The sequence below is a fragment of the Etheostoma spectabile genome, chromosome 4, assembly GCF_008692095.1.
Source record: "Etheostoma spectabile isolate EspeVRDwgs_2016 chromosome 4, UIUC_Espe_1.0, whole genome shotgun sequence".
NCBI lineage: Eukaryota > Metazoa > Chordata > Actinopteri > Perciformes > Percidae > Etheostoma > Etheostoma spectabile.
The window spans coordinates 10879518-10897702 of record NC_045736.1 but is presented as its reverse complement, the minus strand read 5'-3'; the positions used below and the strand labels follow the sequence as shown (position 1 = coordinate 10897702).

Below are 18185 nucleotides of genomic sequence, written 5' to 3'. Positions count from 1 at the left end.
GAACTGGCTCTAGTGGCTGTAATTCTGCACCAAGGTTGAATTTGGGGAAAGAGACTTCAGATATGGTATTAGGGGACCACTAAGGTCTATATCAAAGCATCCAAAGAGCACCATGTCATGGGACCTTTAACAAACAAAAACGTTACAGGGCAACCAAATGATTAAAACTAAATTGGTTTCACTGCGGTTCTATACTGTTACCTAGAGTAACTGGTCCTAACTGGTCATAACACTGACAGGCCAATATACACTAGTCATTCCACAATGAACATAGTAAACTAATAATTGTACTGTAAATATTGTAATTGTAAATAATGATGTTGTTCCTCAAAGATAATTAACATTACATTTAGCATCTACCGTCCACATAATGCATTCCCTTGTAATTTGAGGCCAACATGTGCCTTATTAGCAGAGCTCAGCTCTAAAAACCACACAATACCCATCATGCAAATCATTGTTGCTAGTAGCCTATACTCTCCTGAAACACCCTTTCTTGGCTTATAAAATATTTCTGCACCAAACGCTTGTGCTGAATCCTTGTGAGGTCTCTGGTTGCCTTGTGCAGCCTCCATGTTGTATTGGTATGTGCAGGAAATAGATACTCCGGCATGCGTCTCAAAGGTGCTGAAAAAGCCCCGGTTGCTGCCATGTAACTGGGGACGGACGGATAGGTATTCAACTCTGAACACTGAGTATCTTCTAATCCAGGGAAACATCGTCAGCCATGTGTTGCCGCACTGTGGCTGCTTTGGGAGAATAAAGCAGCTGGAAATCTTCAAGTGATGCCAATGGTTTTCACACACCTTTTAGTATGGGTCAAAAAACAAAAAACAAAAAACAAAAATCATGTGGGAGTGCTATGTGTGTGTGCATGTGTGAATGCATTTTGTGCTTTTTATTTACTGTTTAATTGTTTTAAGGACCCCCTTGAAAATGCATCTCAAGGGGTTAACCTACTAATAAAATACTTAAAAGAAGTGGGCTAATGCTAAGCTCATTGATAAGCTCACTAAGTTCCAGGATATATCACTGAACAACATGCATCTTTGCTGGATTTGAAATGATACTTTTGTAAAAGTAGCATTAACATACACGTCTTTCCCTCCATTGTTTTAAGGCTTTATATACCACCAAGAGCTTTCTACTGCCTCACTCTCTTTGATCAACCATGAATAATAAATGAAGGCAAGCTGCTAAACCTCCTTCACTATCTCTCCTCCCTGCTGCTCGCCCCCGACCGACGTCAACGCTCCATCCAGGTACCCCACTATAGATTATAGACAACAAGCTCCAGTTTCTTACATCATGACACAGACCTTCTTCTTTTTTTGGCAACATTTCACAATAATCATCATTAATAAGTGGAAAAAAAGGGTGAATTAAACTCAAGTTATTTTACTGTTGACAATTAAATAACGTTTTTATTTTATTACGAGTAAATGCACTTTTACTTAAAATTATATATCATAAATTGTACATCTTTGTCAATTGTTAAAAGTAGTTTTGTAAATAATCTATAAACATTATTTGGATGGCTATAATAAAGTTCGGCTATAATTGCGCTTATAATAATTAGTTAATAGTTAACAAGTGGTTTATTAAGCATCAAGTAACTTTAATTTGGCCCTATTCAATCTTTTTTGGTGATATTTAAATCATTGATTATTAATGCACTGATGATAGCTCTTTAAATAATGTTTATAGAGGCTTTAGAAAGTATTTATTAACCATTAACAAGTTATTATAAGCACCTGTTACAACTTAATAATAGCCATCCAAATAATGTTTATTGACAAATTACAAATGACTTCTTAAAGGTCTACAAATCATTTGGTAATCATTAATGGATATTTATCATAATATAAAAATCATATGTTTGCAACAAAAACATTTAAATAAATTATAGCTTTCCAAATAAATAGTTAACTACTTTTAACCCTTGTGTTGTCTTGCCTTCAAAATTGAAAATCAACACTTATGTTGATGCTTTTTATCAACGTTTTTAACTTTTTCTTAAGTTTTTTTTTCCCATTTTTCAACACTTTTGAAGTTTTTTTCAATGTTTGTCATTTTTTTTAACGTTTTCAACACTACGTAACACCAACTTGGTAACTTTTGTTTTACAGTTATTTTTGGAATTCATGGTCAATAAACCTCATTTATAGGAAATTATACCTAATGTTTGAGGTAGAAAAGCAGAAATTAAGAATTATTTAAACTAAAATTAAAGGAATGGATGTTGATGGATAATCACAGACTGGAATATGTCAACTTTTACTCAATAATATTTCAAAACCACTTCAATTTGTTTTTTTCAAATGCTATAAAATTGAAGACCCCAAAATGAATGAAAGTAGAGATTTGTACTTGCCAAAAAGCGTAATCATGTTATTTTAGGTAGTTAAAAAGAACATTAATATAGGAAAACATGAGGGTTAACTATTAATTATCATTTGATTGACTGATTTCATTTTACTTGTTTACAGTAACAGTACAGTACATTTATTAGTGATGGTTATTATAAAGTGTTACCTTTCATGTTTTATTTTAGGGTCTAGCTGGTGAACACAGTGGAGCATTCAGCACCTGAAGAGCCAGATGTTTCCCTCAGGGGTTGGTTGAGACCAAAACCTTAGAGGGGGGAGCTTAAAGGTGAGTATTAAACTCACATTCTTTGGGTGGCCAGAAATAATACTTCCAATGAATGTCACTCTGTATCTTGTTGATGTGTACAAGGTAACTGTTTGCTAACAATTTTACTAAAACAACATTATACAGTGTGCTCTGGGAAGAAATGGGTTAAGAAAGGAGTAGTCAGGTGATCAGAGAAAACAAACAGTCAATCCAGATTATCTAGCCTATACTACTTTTTTGGAGGTCAATCTCAATGAGTAGCACCCACAAGTTAGATAATAATGGACAATGTTATTATAAATGACTGATGGCCAATGGCATTTGTAAGTGTAAATGTGCTGTATTTTATATAGCGCTTTTCTAGTCTTAGACTAACACATTCACACACTGTGGCCAAGGCTGACGTACAAGGTGCCACCTGCTCATCAGATAAACACTCACACACACTCACACTCCGATGGTGCAGCATCGGGGGCAACTATTGGTTCAGTGTCTTGCCCAAGGACACTTCGACATGGGACTGCAGGGCCAGGGATTGAACCCCCAACCTTCCAAATGGCAGGCAACCACGCTACCACTGAGCCATAGATTGAATTATTTCGTTATTTTATCACTATTATTATTACTTCAACTTCTTTGACCCAATTGTAATAAACCAGTTATACTTTAAGGCACGTTCCTGGCTAGGGCCTCTGATGCTTCTGATAACCCCCCCCTCCTCTTCCACCAATCACAACCAAAACCCCTCCCCCACACACACACACACACACATACACACACATACACACACAGCTGGTCTTTCATCTCTGTAGTGTTTTTTTTGCCAGAGGAACACACACAGCGTCATGCACACTGTGATGACGACACTTTGTTCGAGGCGAGAGGCCCTCTCTTCATCAAGAGATCATTGCATACATAATGAATAAGCTTTGTGAACACAGTAGGACATATTCACTGTAACACACACACACACACACACACACGCGCACACACGCAAATGTCCTTGTTTTATCAAGATTTAATTTTCTCCGAATGATTCCCTCTCTCTTCTAATTGTTCTGATGAGACAGTGTTTCATATCAGCTGTGATGATGTTCTCTACAAAGAGAGCATGCATTACATAACTGATAAGCAGTAAGCTAAATTATTTGCAACAGAAGAAGCATACATGAGGTAGGAGAAGGTGGAGAGAAGTCAAACAAAATGCAGTGGAAGCCTTACAGATTTCCCATTCCTGCTTCGTGCACAATCTCAGACTTGGAAGTGGAATGTACAAACTGGGAGAGGCCCTGGGACAGATGTTAATAAAATATTAACTCACACAGGATATTTAAAGCCTGTGACATTTTTTCCCTGGTCTGCTTTTTGGAAATGGCCTCCACCAGATGTAGCCAGCAGCGAGGATGCAGTTTCCACATTTTGACTTAACACACATTAGGATAACAGCAAGTTCAATATTTACACAGATTAAAGTTGAACTCTATCATAGCTGAATGTATCTTCTGGCCATCATATTAACATCAGTCATTTTAAATACAATAGCGAGCTGACGACCACAACGTGTTTTCTTTAACGCTTTTAGGGGCTTTCTTGTTTCCTCTCAGCTTAAATGAACATGCACTCATTTGCCTTTATTTATGAATGTTTTATGTTTGTGGTGTATGGTGTTTTTTATGCTATTTCTATATGTTGCATTTGTGGCCAAGACACAATGATGACGTCCTTGTGAGTACCAGGGTAATTAAATAAAATAAAATCAACTTTAAAAACATGGACCTGAAATAAATAATTTAAATTATACTTTTTGTAGCACTTTTTGTAGCACTTAAATAAAGCATACACAATTTTTTTATGTTTTGGACAGCTTTATCATTAGTTAATAGTTAATTTACAGATGCTTTTTTGAACAAGCAGTTAAGCAGCAGGCAATTGTTAATTTTTAGCAAGGGGGACGGATTTGAAAAAGAAAAAAGTTGCAATTAGAAATCCGCCTGCTAACACCATGGACAGCACCATGGATTTATCAGTACACAGTATTATATCGATATTTCAGAGTAATGGTCGGGCCATAGATTCTAACTTGCAAAAACCTCAGTCAGATAAAGGATCAATGTGTCAGGCAGACTAGACTAACATATTCAACTAAACTCTGCTACTAGGGAATGGAAGGGGGTAAACAAAGGGCATGCTCTTTGGTCATTTGGCTTACCCCCTCATACTGCCTACTGGTTATGAGCCATTTATATGAGCTACTTGTGGATTGCAAGTTGTCAGAAATCTTGTTAATAATGCAGTGATGAATGTCAGTAATCTCTTTTGGGAAATACACTCATTTGTTTTCTTTCTAAGAGTTAGCTGAGAAGATTATAGATACCCCTCTCATGTCTGTCCATTAGCTTAGCTAAGCATAAATACTGGAAAAAGGGGAAACCGCTAGCCAGACGTTGTCTATACATAACTAAATCCATCTACCGATACCAAAATCCAAAGTGTAAAGTTGTGGTTTTATTGTTGAGGGTTTTGTGTCTATGACTAATTCTTGCAACCAGCAGCTAGGTAGTCGTTTTCCAGTTTTCAGTCTTTATGCAAAGCTAAGCTAACGTCTCCTGTAGCTTCATACTGAACATAGGTGAGAGAGGTATTGATCTTATCAACCTACATACAGCAACAAAGCAAATAAGTTGTTAAAAAATGGATTTTTGGTCTAGACACTCAACTTCCACCTATTGAAGTAAATAACTATCAGAAATGATAAATCAGGAGTAATCTGGAGGAGGATAAACAGCAGCCAGATGGATTTTTCACAACCCTCAACAAACATGAACAAAGCCATTACTTACAGCCTATAAATTCTTTACAAGGTGCTTCTAAACATGAACTCGCTTCATTTGTACTCCGTATGTCTTTGCCTTAAATGACACAGGATTGCCTTGCCTAATCTTGCTTCTATTACTCAGATTAAACCCATACTACCACGAGGACGGTTCTCAGTGTTGATCCATCCCTCCACACCTCAGACCAGAGGGCAATCGAGTCCTGCAGCCTGATAAGTTTCCCTGTGACCTCCCCCCACTTTGTGTATTCAGCCCACCTTGTTATTGTGTAAAAGAGGATTTTTCCCGTTTCCACGCTGGTCTGGTCTTTCACATTACTTCATGTCTCCTGGTTTTATGTGTGCTTATGAGCTCTGGAGCATCTGTCCAGTGTGTGCTCTCACAGATGCACCATCTCCTGTGAGACGGGATGCATGGTTGACCTTAACCCATTTGTCACAACCAGAAGGGAGGAGGAGGGTGTTTGTCTGTGCTTCTGCATCTACGCGTGCATTTGTTCTCACATCCGCTCAATGGGTTTATCACACTTTCTATGAGTGTATTGATCCCCCATATAATTCTGGAGAGAGCAAGCGTGGACATGTGTCCCATTGTGTCTGGAAACCCAACACTACTGTCAGTCTATCGGCAGGGTAAAATGCATAACAATGCTATGATATGTGAATTAACATGTGTTTTTAGTTTGAAGCCATTTGAAACGATGCGTTTATGTGGAGAGGTGCAATGCAATACATTTCATATGCATGACCTATTTATGGTTTGTTGTGTTCTTTGTCAGTAGTTTATTAATTCAGATGTCATGGCAATTCATGATGTATTTTTGTTAAGTTTAGGTCACAGGCAGACACCAGATTTCTCTTTTGGGTCTTGAGGTTAAGATGTTTGGGAACACCTGGATAAGACCAATGAAAACCTGCTTATTTATGCAGAATATATCCTGATGAAGCAACGGTCAAAGGTAACTCACATACTATAATCTACTTAAGTACAATGTAGAGGTACTTTTATTTTATTACTGTGTAATTCTATTGGATGTGACTTTATAGTTTAACTCCAGCACAGTTGGACGGACTACTCCAATACATTTATTTGACATTTGCAGCTACTAGTTACTTTTCAGATTAAGACTTTTACATAAAACCATACATTATAAGCTTTCCAAAAGCCTGACTAAACTATAGTGGTTCCCAACCGTTTCTCTTGTGGCCCCTCCAAAAAAAACAGTGTCTAGTAGAGGGCCCCTTGTAACATTTTATTTTTCTATGAGTTGTTTTCTCTTTAAGCTTCTGTTTCATTTAAATAATAGTTTGAGGCCTAAATAGGTAAACATATAGAATTTCACAAATGTAGCAAAAAAACAATGAATGTAGATTTGTGCAGCAGCACTTCTTTCCTCTCCCATTAATTATCTTATTATCTTGACCTTTAAACTACAGAGTGTGTATGAAGTAGTAAAAACTCGCTCTACCAAGAGCAGGTACAATAGTAAAATGCAAACAATCTAATAATGCAGTATACAATGACATATTACTCACAGGGGCTGTTATTCTGCATAATAAGTACTTTTACTTTTGTTATCATCTCGATAATACTTCTGTACTTTGACCTAAAGCTATAGTGCCACGTAATTGCTAGTAACCAAAGACAACACGGAGGGTTAAAAAACATGATTTACTCTTCAGAAGAGGTCGTTATCTTCACTTGAGCTTCTGCGCACCACAATCTTCTGAACATGACAATGTATTTCTCAGCCATACTGAGAAATACAGAGAGTGTTAACTGGAGCTGACAGTCTTAATGAGCTTTGTAGCAACTCCTTTGTCAATAGCTTGAATGTAACGGACATTCATTAATATCAAAAAGTTTTAGGCAAGATTTTGAGTGCAGGACTTTTAGTTGTAGTTTTGGATTATCGTATTGTTACTTCTACCCAAGTTAAGATTTAGAATACTTCTTTCACTACTGATTTCAAGTATACTCTTCACTAACCCACTGTCTGATGCATTGACTGGTGAAGGAGAACCACTTTTTATGCAACCCATATTGGGACCAAACTCCCAGAAACCTGGAAGTCCGCTGCAACTCTCAGTTTTTTTAAATCGAGGCTGAAGACTTTGCTGTGTGACGCTGCCTTACATTAAATCAAGTCATTGCTCATTTCTCCCACTGCAATATAACTTTGTTCCTGTATTTTTCCCTGCCTTAATCTATTTTAGTTTGATTCTCTTCAATTAATTTTTTAATTGATTTGTTTAATGTTTCATGTAAAGCACTTTGAATTTCCTTGTTGCTGAAATGTGCTATAGAAATAAAGTTGCCATGCCCTGAGACACAAACTGTGTCACTTCAGCAGCAACGCCCCTAGAGGGCACTAATGCTTTCTTCTTCATTTTTCCTCATCACTGAACAAACAAGGTTCCAAACACACCTGAACACCTACCTCCATTATTTTAACTTTTACTTTAAACCAAACAACTAGAACTCAGTCACTGCTGAAGCAACCATGTAAAGTCAACAGGCTCGCTGCAGGACTGATCAAGTGATGAGTGGTGGCTGATTTCAGGGCAGAAGTTAATGAGTGTAAAAAGATGAACACATCCGAATAAGGGGGGGGTGTTCCAGTGCCAGGGCAGCCCTGTTGGATTAACAGCAAGTCCCACAGTGCTTGCCTGCTAATTACAAGATGGTAAGCACAGTGCAAGCCTGTGTGACTGCTCAACCGTGCTCCTGTGGGCATGTTACCATCCCTGACAAACAACACACACACACACACATTTCTCCATAACAACAACAACAACAACAACAGGCAGCAGCGGCCACCTGCAGCAGGCCTGTGTCCCAGCTGCCTGTGCCCTTGGTTGGGCAGCACCATCCAGCCTGCTTCTCCCACGTTTGCCCTGGTTTCAGCAGAGCGAGCCGCAGAGTGCTGCACTGCATCGCCGGATCAAAACATAACTACTGACAACAGCAGAGATGTAGCTACAGCACCGAGGCCCCAAAAGTGTTCCAGCTCGCAATGCACAGCTGTAGTTAAACCGCAAGCGGACTAAAGATAGCAGATAGCACAAGACAAGACAGCAGCTACCACGAAAGAGTGTGCAGGTGTTAGATGTGACAGATGAAGAGAAGAAATAATATACCCTAAAAACAAAGCAGTATACAGCAGACTGTATTACAGCTGCTTGTATTATGTCAAATTGCAGTAGCAGAGTATATGGATCTAAATGAAACAAAATAAAAATTCCAATAAGCACCTATGAGTAAGAAAAATATGTCCTTTTTTGTCACTGTGCAGCTTCATTGTAAAAGGATTTTTTTCTGTCTCCACCTCTGCTCACGTTCATCCTCCTCCTCCTCCTCCTCCTGCTCCCATCTCTTTCTCCAACAAAAAGGCTATTAATAGAACATCCTGCTCTCTCTTTTCACTGCAGGGAGCATATACTGTGCACTTAAAGGGAAGAAGAAGCTGAAGATATCAGGAGGCGTTTGAAAATGTCTTCCACTGCCCGTGGCTACAAAGACGCTGGATGTCCTAAGAATAACAACAAAGAGGCCTCTGATCGATTCACGACATTTAGTATCAGTGTAGATGCTCTTCGGCTAAAATTAGCTCCTCAAATCATTTGCTGACCAAATATCTTTTGAACAACGGGATGGGAGGGAAGAAGGCTGGATAAACCTTTAGAAAAACAACTCTTCTTACTAAAAATCATTTTTCCACACACACATTATTCACAAGTTTTTTTTTTAGGGAAAACAGTGACACAATAAACACACTGACCACGACATTTCAGTTGAATTATTATTTGCTTCATTATTGATAGTACTTTATCAGGGTTATGATCATTAGGAAGGATTATATGCTTTTTTTAATTTGACATTTTCTTGTCCATAGATTGTCCTTTTGGTCTTGTAAAGTGCAGATAATACTACGTTTTAAATCCAGACTTCACATACAGTATATAGTACATGGTTTTCGCTCCATCATCCATTGGTTATTATGTACATTATTCTCTCACATTTCATTTCATAGAAAGAAAATCCATTATCCACTGTATCATCATTGATGGATGTTTTCAGGCCTCTATGATATGGGGGAGGATGAACAACTGTACATATTGTTTCAGTGGATGCCACACTGTCGAACTCTGGGGGTCATACGAAAAGAAAAACGTTCATCCTCAAACACACACATGCATACAGATTGCATATTGATCATCTTATTTCCTCTATGTATGAGTTTTTGTTATGTAGGAGCCTTGCCTCAAAGAGCTGACATCGCAGCTCAAACCAACAACAATTCAGAAAGCTCATAGTCACATTCAGCCAACGTGTGAGTGTTTGACGTACAGCAGCAGAATATTGCAAAGTCTTCTTCTTCTTGAAAGGTTTGTTTCGAAATGCGCTGTCAGCTCTCAGGTTCAACATGTAATTGGTGCCGGAATAAAACATTAAAAAAAATGTGTATGTAAACCTTCTCAACTACCAGCTAATAATCATTCTCTGCATAGATTTCTCAGTGTATCCACTGTTGGGCACCCTTCTCAGGGAGGGAATTTGCTGGTGGGTCCCTCAGCAAGAGAGATGACTTTTTCTTTTTTTTTCTTTTTTTGTTTTTGTTTTTAGAGGCGGTGGCGCTCCCTATGAAGCAATACAACATCATTTTTAATTGACTTTGTTTCCACTGAATAAAAACGTTTCACAGATTAAATCTGCAGGTATACAGATGAGGAGGATTCTACTCGTCTTTGTGCTTTAAGCAGAAATAGCTGTCGTTATTCTACTAGAACATTGTGAACTCTATGAGTCTATACGTTGCTACAGTGGATGTGGCTGAGGTACAGTGATGTGCCCAATTTCAAACATAACAGATAAATGTTGCATGTGTCTGTAACATTTATCCTAAATATATGTGCAAAAAATGGAATTAAGACAATAAGATACAATGCATTTACATGCATAGACAAATATGTTTTTTTTCCCCACATATACCGATATATGCAAATGGCTATTGCATAAATGTAGCTGTACAACCAAGACCATGACATTCAGTGGCTCTCTCCTAACACGCACGCACACAGGCACGCACACACACACTCGCACGCACACGCACACACCTCCTACATAGCTGTGCATCAACACACCCACATCAATACTCAAAGGATGATCCATAAGATCTTGGTTGGATTGTGGAGGTCCATTAAGGTTCGTTCTTTTTTTAAACAAACATATGTTCTCCACACAGACCCCTCCACCAAAGGATTATGGGAATATTGCTAAACAACTATTTAAACTGGTCCTACCTCGAGTTACAGACCATTTTAACATTTCAATCCACCTCAATGCTACTTTTGGGAAAGCAACAAATATAACCGCTCCAGTTTATTCACCAAGATTCTCTAAAAATCCTTTTGAGATACATGAAAGCGGACACAGATCTGGACAGAGAGACATCAGAAGCCTCATGTCAGGCAGTCGGACGAGGCATCCTGAGCATATATTGGCAGCGATGGCTTAAAAACATTTTGCTACTGCAGGTTAAAGTACTGTAGTGAGCAGAATGAAACCCTAAGAATAAAGATGTACATCCTGGCACGACAGAATTCTTTTAGACAATTCTTGCTACAGATCATCCATCACCTTTCTAATTACCTAAGACATCTGTGAAAAGATGAAGAAAGGCAAGAGACTCGGGAGTGAAGTCAGAGGACCCCTAGGTTAGCCAATATCTGCTACACTGCTGCTAATTAAACACTTCCCATATTGACGTTACTGCCTTTGAATGTTCCTTGGCAGTGTTGAGCGAATGTGGGTAAGTCTCAGCTGGACACAATCCTAAAATCAGAACCTAATTCACATCTGATGCCAACTTTTAAAGACAGATTGAGCTTCTGGCATCAAAGACTTCTTAGAGAAAAGCCAGACTCCATTTCAATTCTGACCATTTTAACGGTAATATAAATCATTGTGATATAAGACTGGTTAGGGATGATACAGTTTTGCCCTGCCTTTCAACACTTAGTTCACAGAAGGCGTTTTTATACTAAGTGAAGCAAACTTTTTGTATTTAAACGTGTGTCAGGTTTGCTGGAAAACTCTCTAGCAAAGAATATGCTTTTGAATTGGCAAGTAAGAGTGTGTCCTTTGGCACTCTCAACAGGCTTTTAAAACAGGAGAAAATAGAAACTGTGCTCAGAACAATTATTATAGTCATTAAAACTAAAAACGTGTCAATGATTTGCACATTGTGGAAAGGCTCTTGCTTTCTCTTAAACATTGCTATTTAAACTTTTTTTAATTCTCCAATAAAGGTATATGTGTACTGTATATGTGTCCTGCCTGTATACATATATTATTTATATACATGTATATATAAGAAATACATATATCTATTGTAGTAATTGTACTTTTTTTTGTCTGGCTACTTCTTTGACCTTAAATGCATGCTTCTAGGAATGTTTTTGAGGTCATGCAACACTAGTGTAAATCCAGATAAAAATGCTTGGGGGGGGGGGGGGAGCATTGTTCTACAGCCTACACGAGTCCTTAAAAGTTGCTATTTTGATCATGAGGACGTGATCGTGTGACAAACTGTGAAACAGACAGCATTGCAAGTCTATCACATCTGCGACTGGGATCGTGTCCAAAACTAGAATGTGAGTTTACGCCTGAACTCTCAGCCCAGCTGTTTACAGCGACCTGGCAAAACTTTAACGCAATGACTTCTACGTGGAATGTTAACATCAATGAGGACACCGCATCCTGATAAGTGTAGGATTTGGCATGGTGATTATTCCTTAAAAAAATCCTCTAACATACAGCTTTAGGTTCTTTTAACAGTTACCTGCAGGCATCCTTTTTAAAGTGTGGATTTGTATAGAAGGCAGTGTACAGACAAATATACAGTGTTGTAATGAAGCAAGTGGCAGTTGAGAAACGAGTGGAAATTCTCATTCAGATAAAAATGTCATGCATTAATCTACTGTCTATGTTTACTACTAACAGCACCTACCGACTATCAGTTAAGTCACAGTTAACCTACCTATCTATTGGAATTGGTACACCGTGCGTGCGTCTGTCAGTGTCAAACAACAAAACAAAACGAGAAGAAACATTCAAGTTGTCTTCAAAGCTCTGCAGTAAGACCAGTTTCGGGTGAATGGAAGGGGGAAAGCTTGCATTGCAATACATACAGTACATGTAAGACCAAAGCAGTGAAAAGTCAAGGCCATTCTCAGTCATTCATCAGATACTGATGTCTGCTGGGAAAAAAAGGTGTCGAACCATAAGCTGAGCGCCGACGGCTGTCATTCATCCTTGAAATAACATGGTGTACCAAACCACCAACTTAGTCACAAGTCACCCACAGGCCAGGCCATTTCAGCGTTGGAGTGAGCTTGCTTCATGCTCACACATCCTCTTATTTCTAAATGGTGTGAGTAAATGACAGTTTTGTTACATTGGCTCCAGGAAGCAGCATGTGTAGCGAGCGAGGAGGACTCTTCAGAAATTGCATGGCAGAGCAGTGTGCCTTGGGAAATGAGGGACCGATGGGTATAAAGCAGGGCTTGTGTTGTGTTGCTTTCTTTTCTCGTTTTGAAAGCAATACATCATTTTTTTTTTTTTCTCTTGCTGTATTTTCCCTATTTTGTGCACTACCGTTGGCTACTGTTGTGAGCAGGACATTTTTTAGACAGCCACACACAGACACACAAAAAGCCAACTCCATGCAGAAATGCAGATTTTGAAATTTCACTCTGTTTGACAGTTTTCAGGAGGTTTAAGGGCAAGTTGTGAGAAGTGATGACAGGATGAGCGAGGAGCAAGCGGATGGTCTCTGTAATATTTTTTTTCTTCACTGTCTATCGTCATCAACATCCTGAATTCTATTGCCTTGATATTTCCAGCACACGTAAGGTTGGAGGCTGTACACATGTCCCGTCCAGTTGCTCCACATTTCCTGGTGGTGTCCGAAGGAAAATAGCAGACGACTACACATCTGTGAGCATTTTAGTGATGTTTACATAGTTTGTGTTTGCCAGCGTACAGTTGGCCGTCTTCAGGTTCTCCTCCTGAAAGTCCTCGCGGCTGTTGTTCACAGCCTCCTGGATCTCCATATAGTCCGATTTACTGATGGTGGAGCCGCTGCGGCTCTTCTTCAGCTCCTCAGCTGAATCGGCTTTGGGCACATTGACCTGTAGGTACTGCGCCTGTTCTTCACCCTCGGTCTCGCGGTGATAGAAGTAGTTGAAGTTGGACACAATGACAGGCACGGGCAAGGCGATGGTCAGCACACCAGCAATGGCACAGAGGGAGCCCACGATCTTGCCACCGATTGTAGTTGGGACCATGTCACCATAGCCGACTGTTGTCATGGACACCACCGCCCACCAAAACGCATCTGGGATACTCTCGAACTGGGACTCGGGCTCGTCTGCTTCAGCGAAGTAGACGGCGCTTGAGAAAAGGATGACCCCTATGAAGAGGAAGAAAATAAGCAAACCGAGTTCTCGCATGCTGGCTTTTAGGGTCTGACCCAAAATCTGAAGCCCCTTGGAGTGACGTGAGAGCTTGAAAATCCTAAACACTCGCACTAAGCGGATGACCCTGAGAATGGCTAAAGACATGGCTTGCTGACCTGCTTGACCATCATCTGGCTTTTCTGCGAGCTCTGTGCCAAGAGTGATGAAGTAAGGGATGATGGCAACAATATCAATGATGTTCATTATGTTACCGAAAAAGCCTGCTTTGCTGGGGCAGGCAAAGAAGCGCACTAGAAACTCAAAGGAGAACCATATAATGCAGAGAGTCTCCAGGATGAAGAAGGGATCAGTGAAGTAGGTGGATGTATAGCTGATGGTTGTGGTATTGGTCTCAGGTGAATAGACTTTCGAGTGAGACTTGTGCATATCGTCATCATCATTGCGGAAAATTGGGAGGGTCTCCAAGCAGAAACTGACAATAGATATCAGGATGACCATGACAGAGATTATGGCAATAATCCTAGCAGGACCTGAGCTCTCTGGGTACTCAAACAGCAGCCACACCTGTCTCTGAAACTCATTATCAGGAAGAGGCCGCTCCTCCTCCTTGATGAAACCCTCATCTTCTCTGAATATCTCGATGGCCTCGTCGCCCAGCTCGTAGAAGCGAATCTCCTCTGAGAAAATATCAAGGGTGACGTTGACCGGCCTTCTTAGCCGGCCCCCTGATTGGTAATAATACAATATGGCATCAAAGCTGGGTCTGTTCCTGTCGAAAAAGTACTCGTTCCTTAGTGGGTCAAAGTACCGCATCCTCTTTTTGGGGTCCCCCAGCAGAGTCTCTGGGAACTGGGAGAGGGTTTTGAGTTGAGTCTCAAAGCGCAGCCCTGAGATGTTGATGACCACCCTCTCACAACACTCATGGTCGGCCTCCGGATCGTAGTCCTGCCCCGGGTGTGTTGCCGCCTCGTCAGAGGGGTCGCCTGTGGCAACAGTCATTCTTCAGGGGGAGGAGGCCTGCACTTTTCAGTGAGTCTGGGTCCTGCAGCCTGGAGAACTGCAGGCGGGGGACAGGAGAGGGTGGGGGCTCAACGCCGTAAAGACCTGACGGCCACAGGATGTCACCTAGGATCTGACTGCATGCAGGGAAGATGAAGCAAAGACAGACAGCAAGGTCAGGTAAACCGGAGACATGATTCAACACTCAATACTTCTAGTAATTTGCTTTAAACAAGTGAAAAGAGCTGGAAATGAAGCCACCCTCCGCAACAATGTCAGTAGATTGGATACCAGTTATGTAAAGTTATACTGTCGTGAGAAGGCAATCAATGCAATAATGAATCAGCTCATGAAAACTTGAGGATGACACTCCTGCTCCTGACTCGGGCAAATTAATATGCATACAAGCCATCCGCAATGCATATAAATGACTTGAATGCATGCTCACTGACTAACTGGCATTTAAAACATACAGACGCTCATAAATTAGGACACTGATCTGCTGCATTGGACAAAACACACAGATATGAATGGGACTACCTTTTTGCAGAGAGGCCATGCATGAATATGGCAATGCAGCAGGCACCAAATTTAATATAGACAGCATCCTGAATATAACAGAAAACCACTGCAGTCTAAACACTAATGTACGAGACACTTACGATTTACATGCTGTACCAAACAAGCTCACAGGCACACGCCTCATATTAACTGACTTCAGTTTAGTTTTGTCGGAGCATTTTAGTCTTGAAATGGTGCCTGTCTCTGAAATATTCAAAAACAGCTATAAATAATAGATCCACAGAAGGAAATAGGTTCAAAGAGAAAAAAAAAACTGTATCTCATCTATCACCTCCACTCACAGAGTGGGAGCACAGTTTTAATAAATAAAATCCTTATGAAACAACAAATCTATAACTGCAGGCATATTGCCTAATATCACGTTTTCCAGTGAGGTGCATATCAGTTCAATACCAAGACTTTTAGACACTTATAATCAAAATCAGAGATGATAGTTAAGCTGTTTTATCTTGATCTTCATACCTGCAGACATCTGTTTCATATGTGATGTGAGTTGATGCTCCGGCTGAACACGAGGAAGGTGAATAACCAGCCACGGAGATCAGGTCTTCTGTCTTCAGAGCTGGTTTAAAAAAAAAAAAAATCCAATTTGGGGCAGTCGATGATATTCACCTCATGTTGTCTCCAACAGCATCCTCGCCGTGTAAACCGGGTAGCCTACAGTATGTGCGGGTGTGTCCTCGCTTTCCCCTCCCCAATTACTTTCCTCCGGTTAGGCTGTCGTGGGATGGCGATCGGAAAGAAAAAAAAGGAGGAGGGAACCGATCAAGGAGGTGCTGGTGCTTCCCTCAATAAGGAAAGGTGCTGGGATCAGCAGAATGATCTGCCTCCGCTGCTCCCCTCCACGCCAGCGTGACTGTGTGGTGAGCTGTGGTTGGAGACAGCCGCAAAGGTAAATGGTCCTGATGAGATGCTCAGATCCAGAGGCAACATCTGCAAAGGGAGGGAAAAGGCGAGGAGGCGGGAGAGAGCTAATAGATATCAAATAGATACATCGTATTAGCCATATTTAATATTTAGATGCGTTTTGGGCCATATGCATCAATAATAAGTCCTCTTTCCATGTCAGTGTGGGAATAAATCTTCCGTCACTCAAGCATATTTACACGTTTATTTCTTATCTAGGGCGTGCGCACGCCACATGACACAACAGCCAGTGTCTGAGCTGCAGATGCGCTCCTGCGGAGTCAAGTGCGTCCCAGCGTTTAGCGCACCGACAGTTGTGGGAGTCTCCTCCTCACAGCCTCCATGGTGAGCAGAGCAGTGTCTGCAGACACTGACATGAGACGCGATGCATTAAAGATTCGCCCTGTGTAGTGGGCTATAAGATTAGGCAATTAGCCTACACTGAGTCACAGCCCCGCGCGCAAACACCCCCACACATGTACGCATATAAAGTGGATTTTATTGGTTGTGCATGGTCTCACCTCGGCAGGAGGAGAAGTTTTGTATGTGAAAGACTTCTGTAAGTCAGCAGTGGTCGCTTGGGTAGGCTATAAAGCTTAGTCAAACCTGCATTCGGGCACTGCTGTGCATACCAATAGAAGTGCTGGTGATGGAGAAGGCAAGGGCGAAAAAACGCGCTCTCCATCCGCACTGAAGCCTACCACTCCTTACCTTATCTGCAGTGTGGCCAATTTAAGGGGCAACACATCTCCAGCATTGTTCAGCAGTCCCCTTGTTGGTCAGATGATTTCATCAAATTTTCATCAAATTCCTCAAATTGTTATGCAAGGCATCGGCAGATAAGCATTTAGCAAGATGAGACAAGGTTGAGTAACACAATAACTGTTTCAACAGACAAGCACTGTAACTCACTTGACTGTAGCTGTTTTTTTGTTTTTTGTTTTTTTAAATAATTAGGTGTGATTATTCTATAGCATTGTCCCACAAACAATGCATGTCTCATTCAGAGGTCTTTCCCAAGCTTTATTGTTGATTGTTTAGAACATACAGAGGCAATAACATGAGTTTACTTTCTCTTGTTACAGCAGTTATGTTTGAAACCTCTCCTGGCAACAAAGCTTCATCAATAATAGATAAGAGGGCGACATAAATAGAGCAAAACCTCCATCACTGTGCTCTGCTATATTCAGAAAGAAAAACAAGTGATCGATAACAAATCCCCTCCCTGCTATCAATACTGAAGCTGGCAATGAATGCACTGTGGCCAGAAAGGACCGCCAGAGAAGCCAAAGGTTAGCGGGAATCCCTTGGCTGTGAAGGGGAGGAGGTGAACAAGGAAAAGCGGGGGTGGGGGGAGGCGAGCGGAATGATTTGTGTGAGACTCGGCTTTGCCAAGGTTACGTCTGCCAGACTGGAGACCACCACGGCTCCCACTTCATCACCTGTCTGTCTGTCTGCTGCCACACACTTGGATACTTGAAACCTGTGTGATATTCAGCCAATCACTGGACCGGAACACCACATTTGAGCACTAGGTGTTGCACTTGAGTCCACAGCCACTCCCACTAGGTGCAACTCTTATTTGATTGCTCCTCGCTCCGAAGGAGGAGGGCTCTCCGAGGAGCTACGATCGAGGACACACCAGACACACCTTTTGTCGGCTTCAAATCCAAAATGTTTCCATATCGCTGTTGCAGTTTTTGTTTACTTTTAGACTAACTCAGCCAGATATTGTCTTGTCAGC

At 40.8% G+C, this 18185-nt stretch overlaps 1 protein-coding gene across 1 annotated transcript; it reads right to left on the bottom strand.

Moving 5' to 3' along the window:
- Positions 1-9259: 9259 nt before the first annotated feature.
- LOC116688111 (potassium voltage-gated channel subfamily A member 2) lies at positions 9260-16846 on the bottom strand. Its single transcript, XM_032513924.1, has 2 exons — positions 15998-16846; positions 9260-15090 (listed from the first exon to the last, which is right to left on the bottom strand). The coding sequence occupies exon 2, from the start codon at positions 14951-14953 to the stop codon at positions 13463-13465; it is 1491 nt and encodes a 496-aa protein (XP_032369815.1). The 5' UTR covers positions 14954-15090; positions 15998-16846; the 3' UTR covers positions 9260-13462.
- Positions 16847-18185: the final 1339 nt, after the last annotated feature.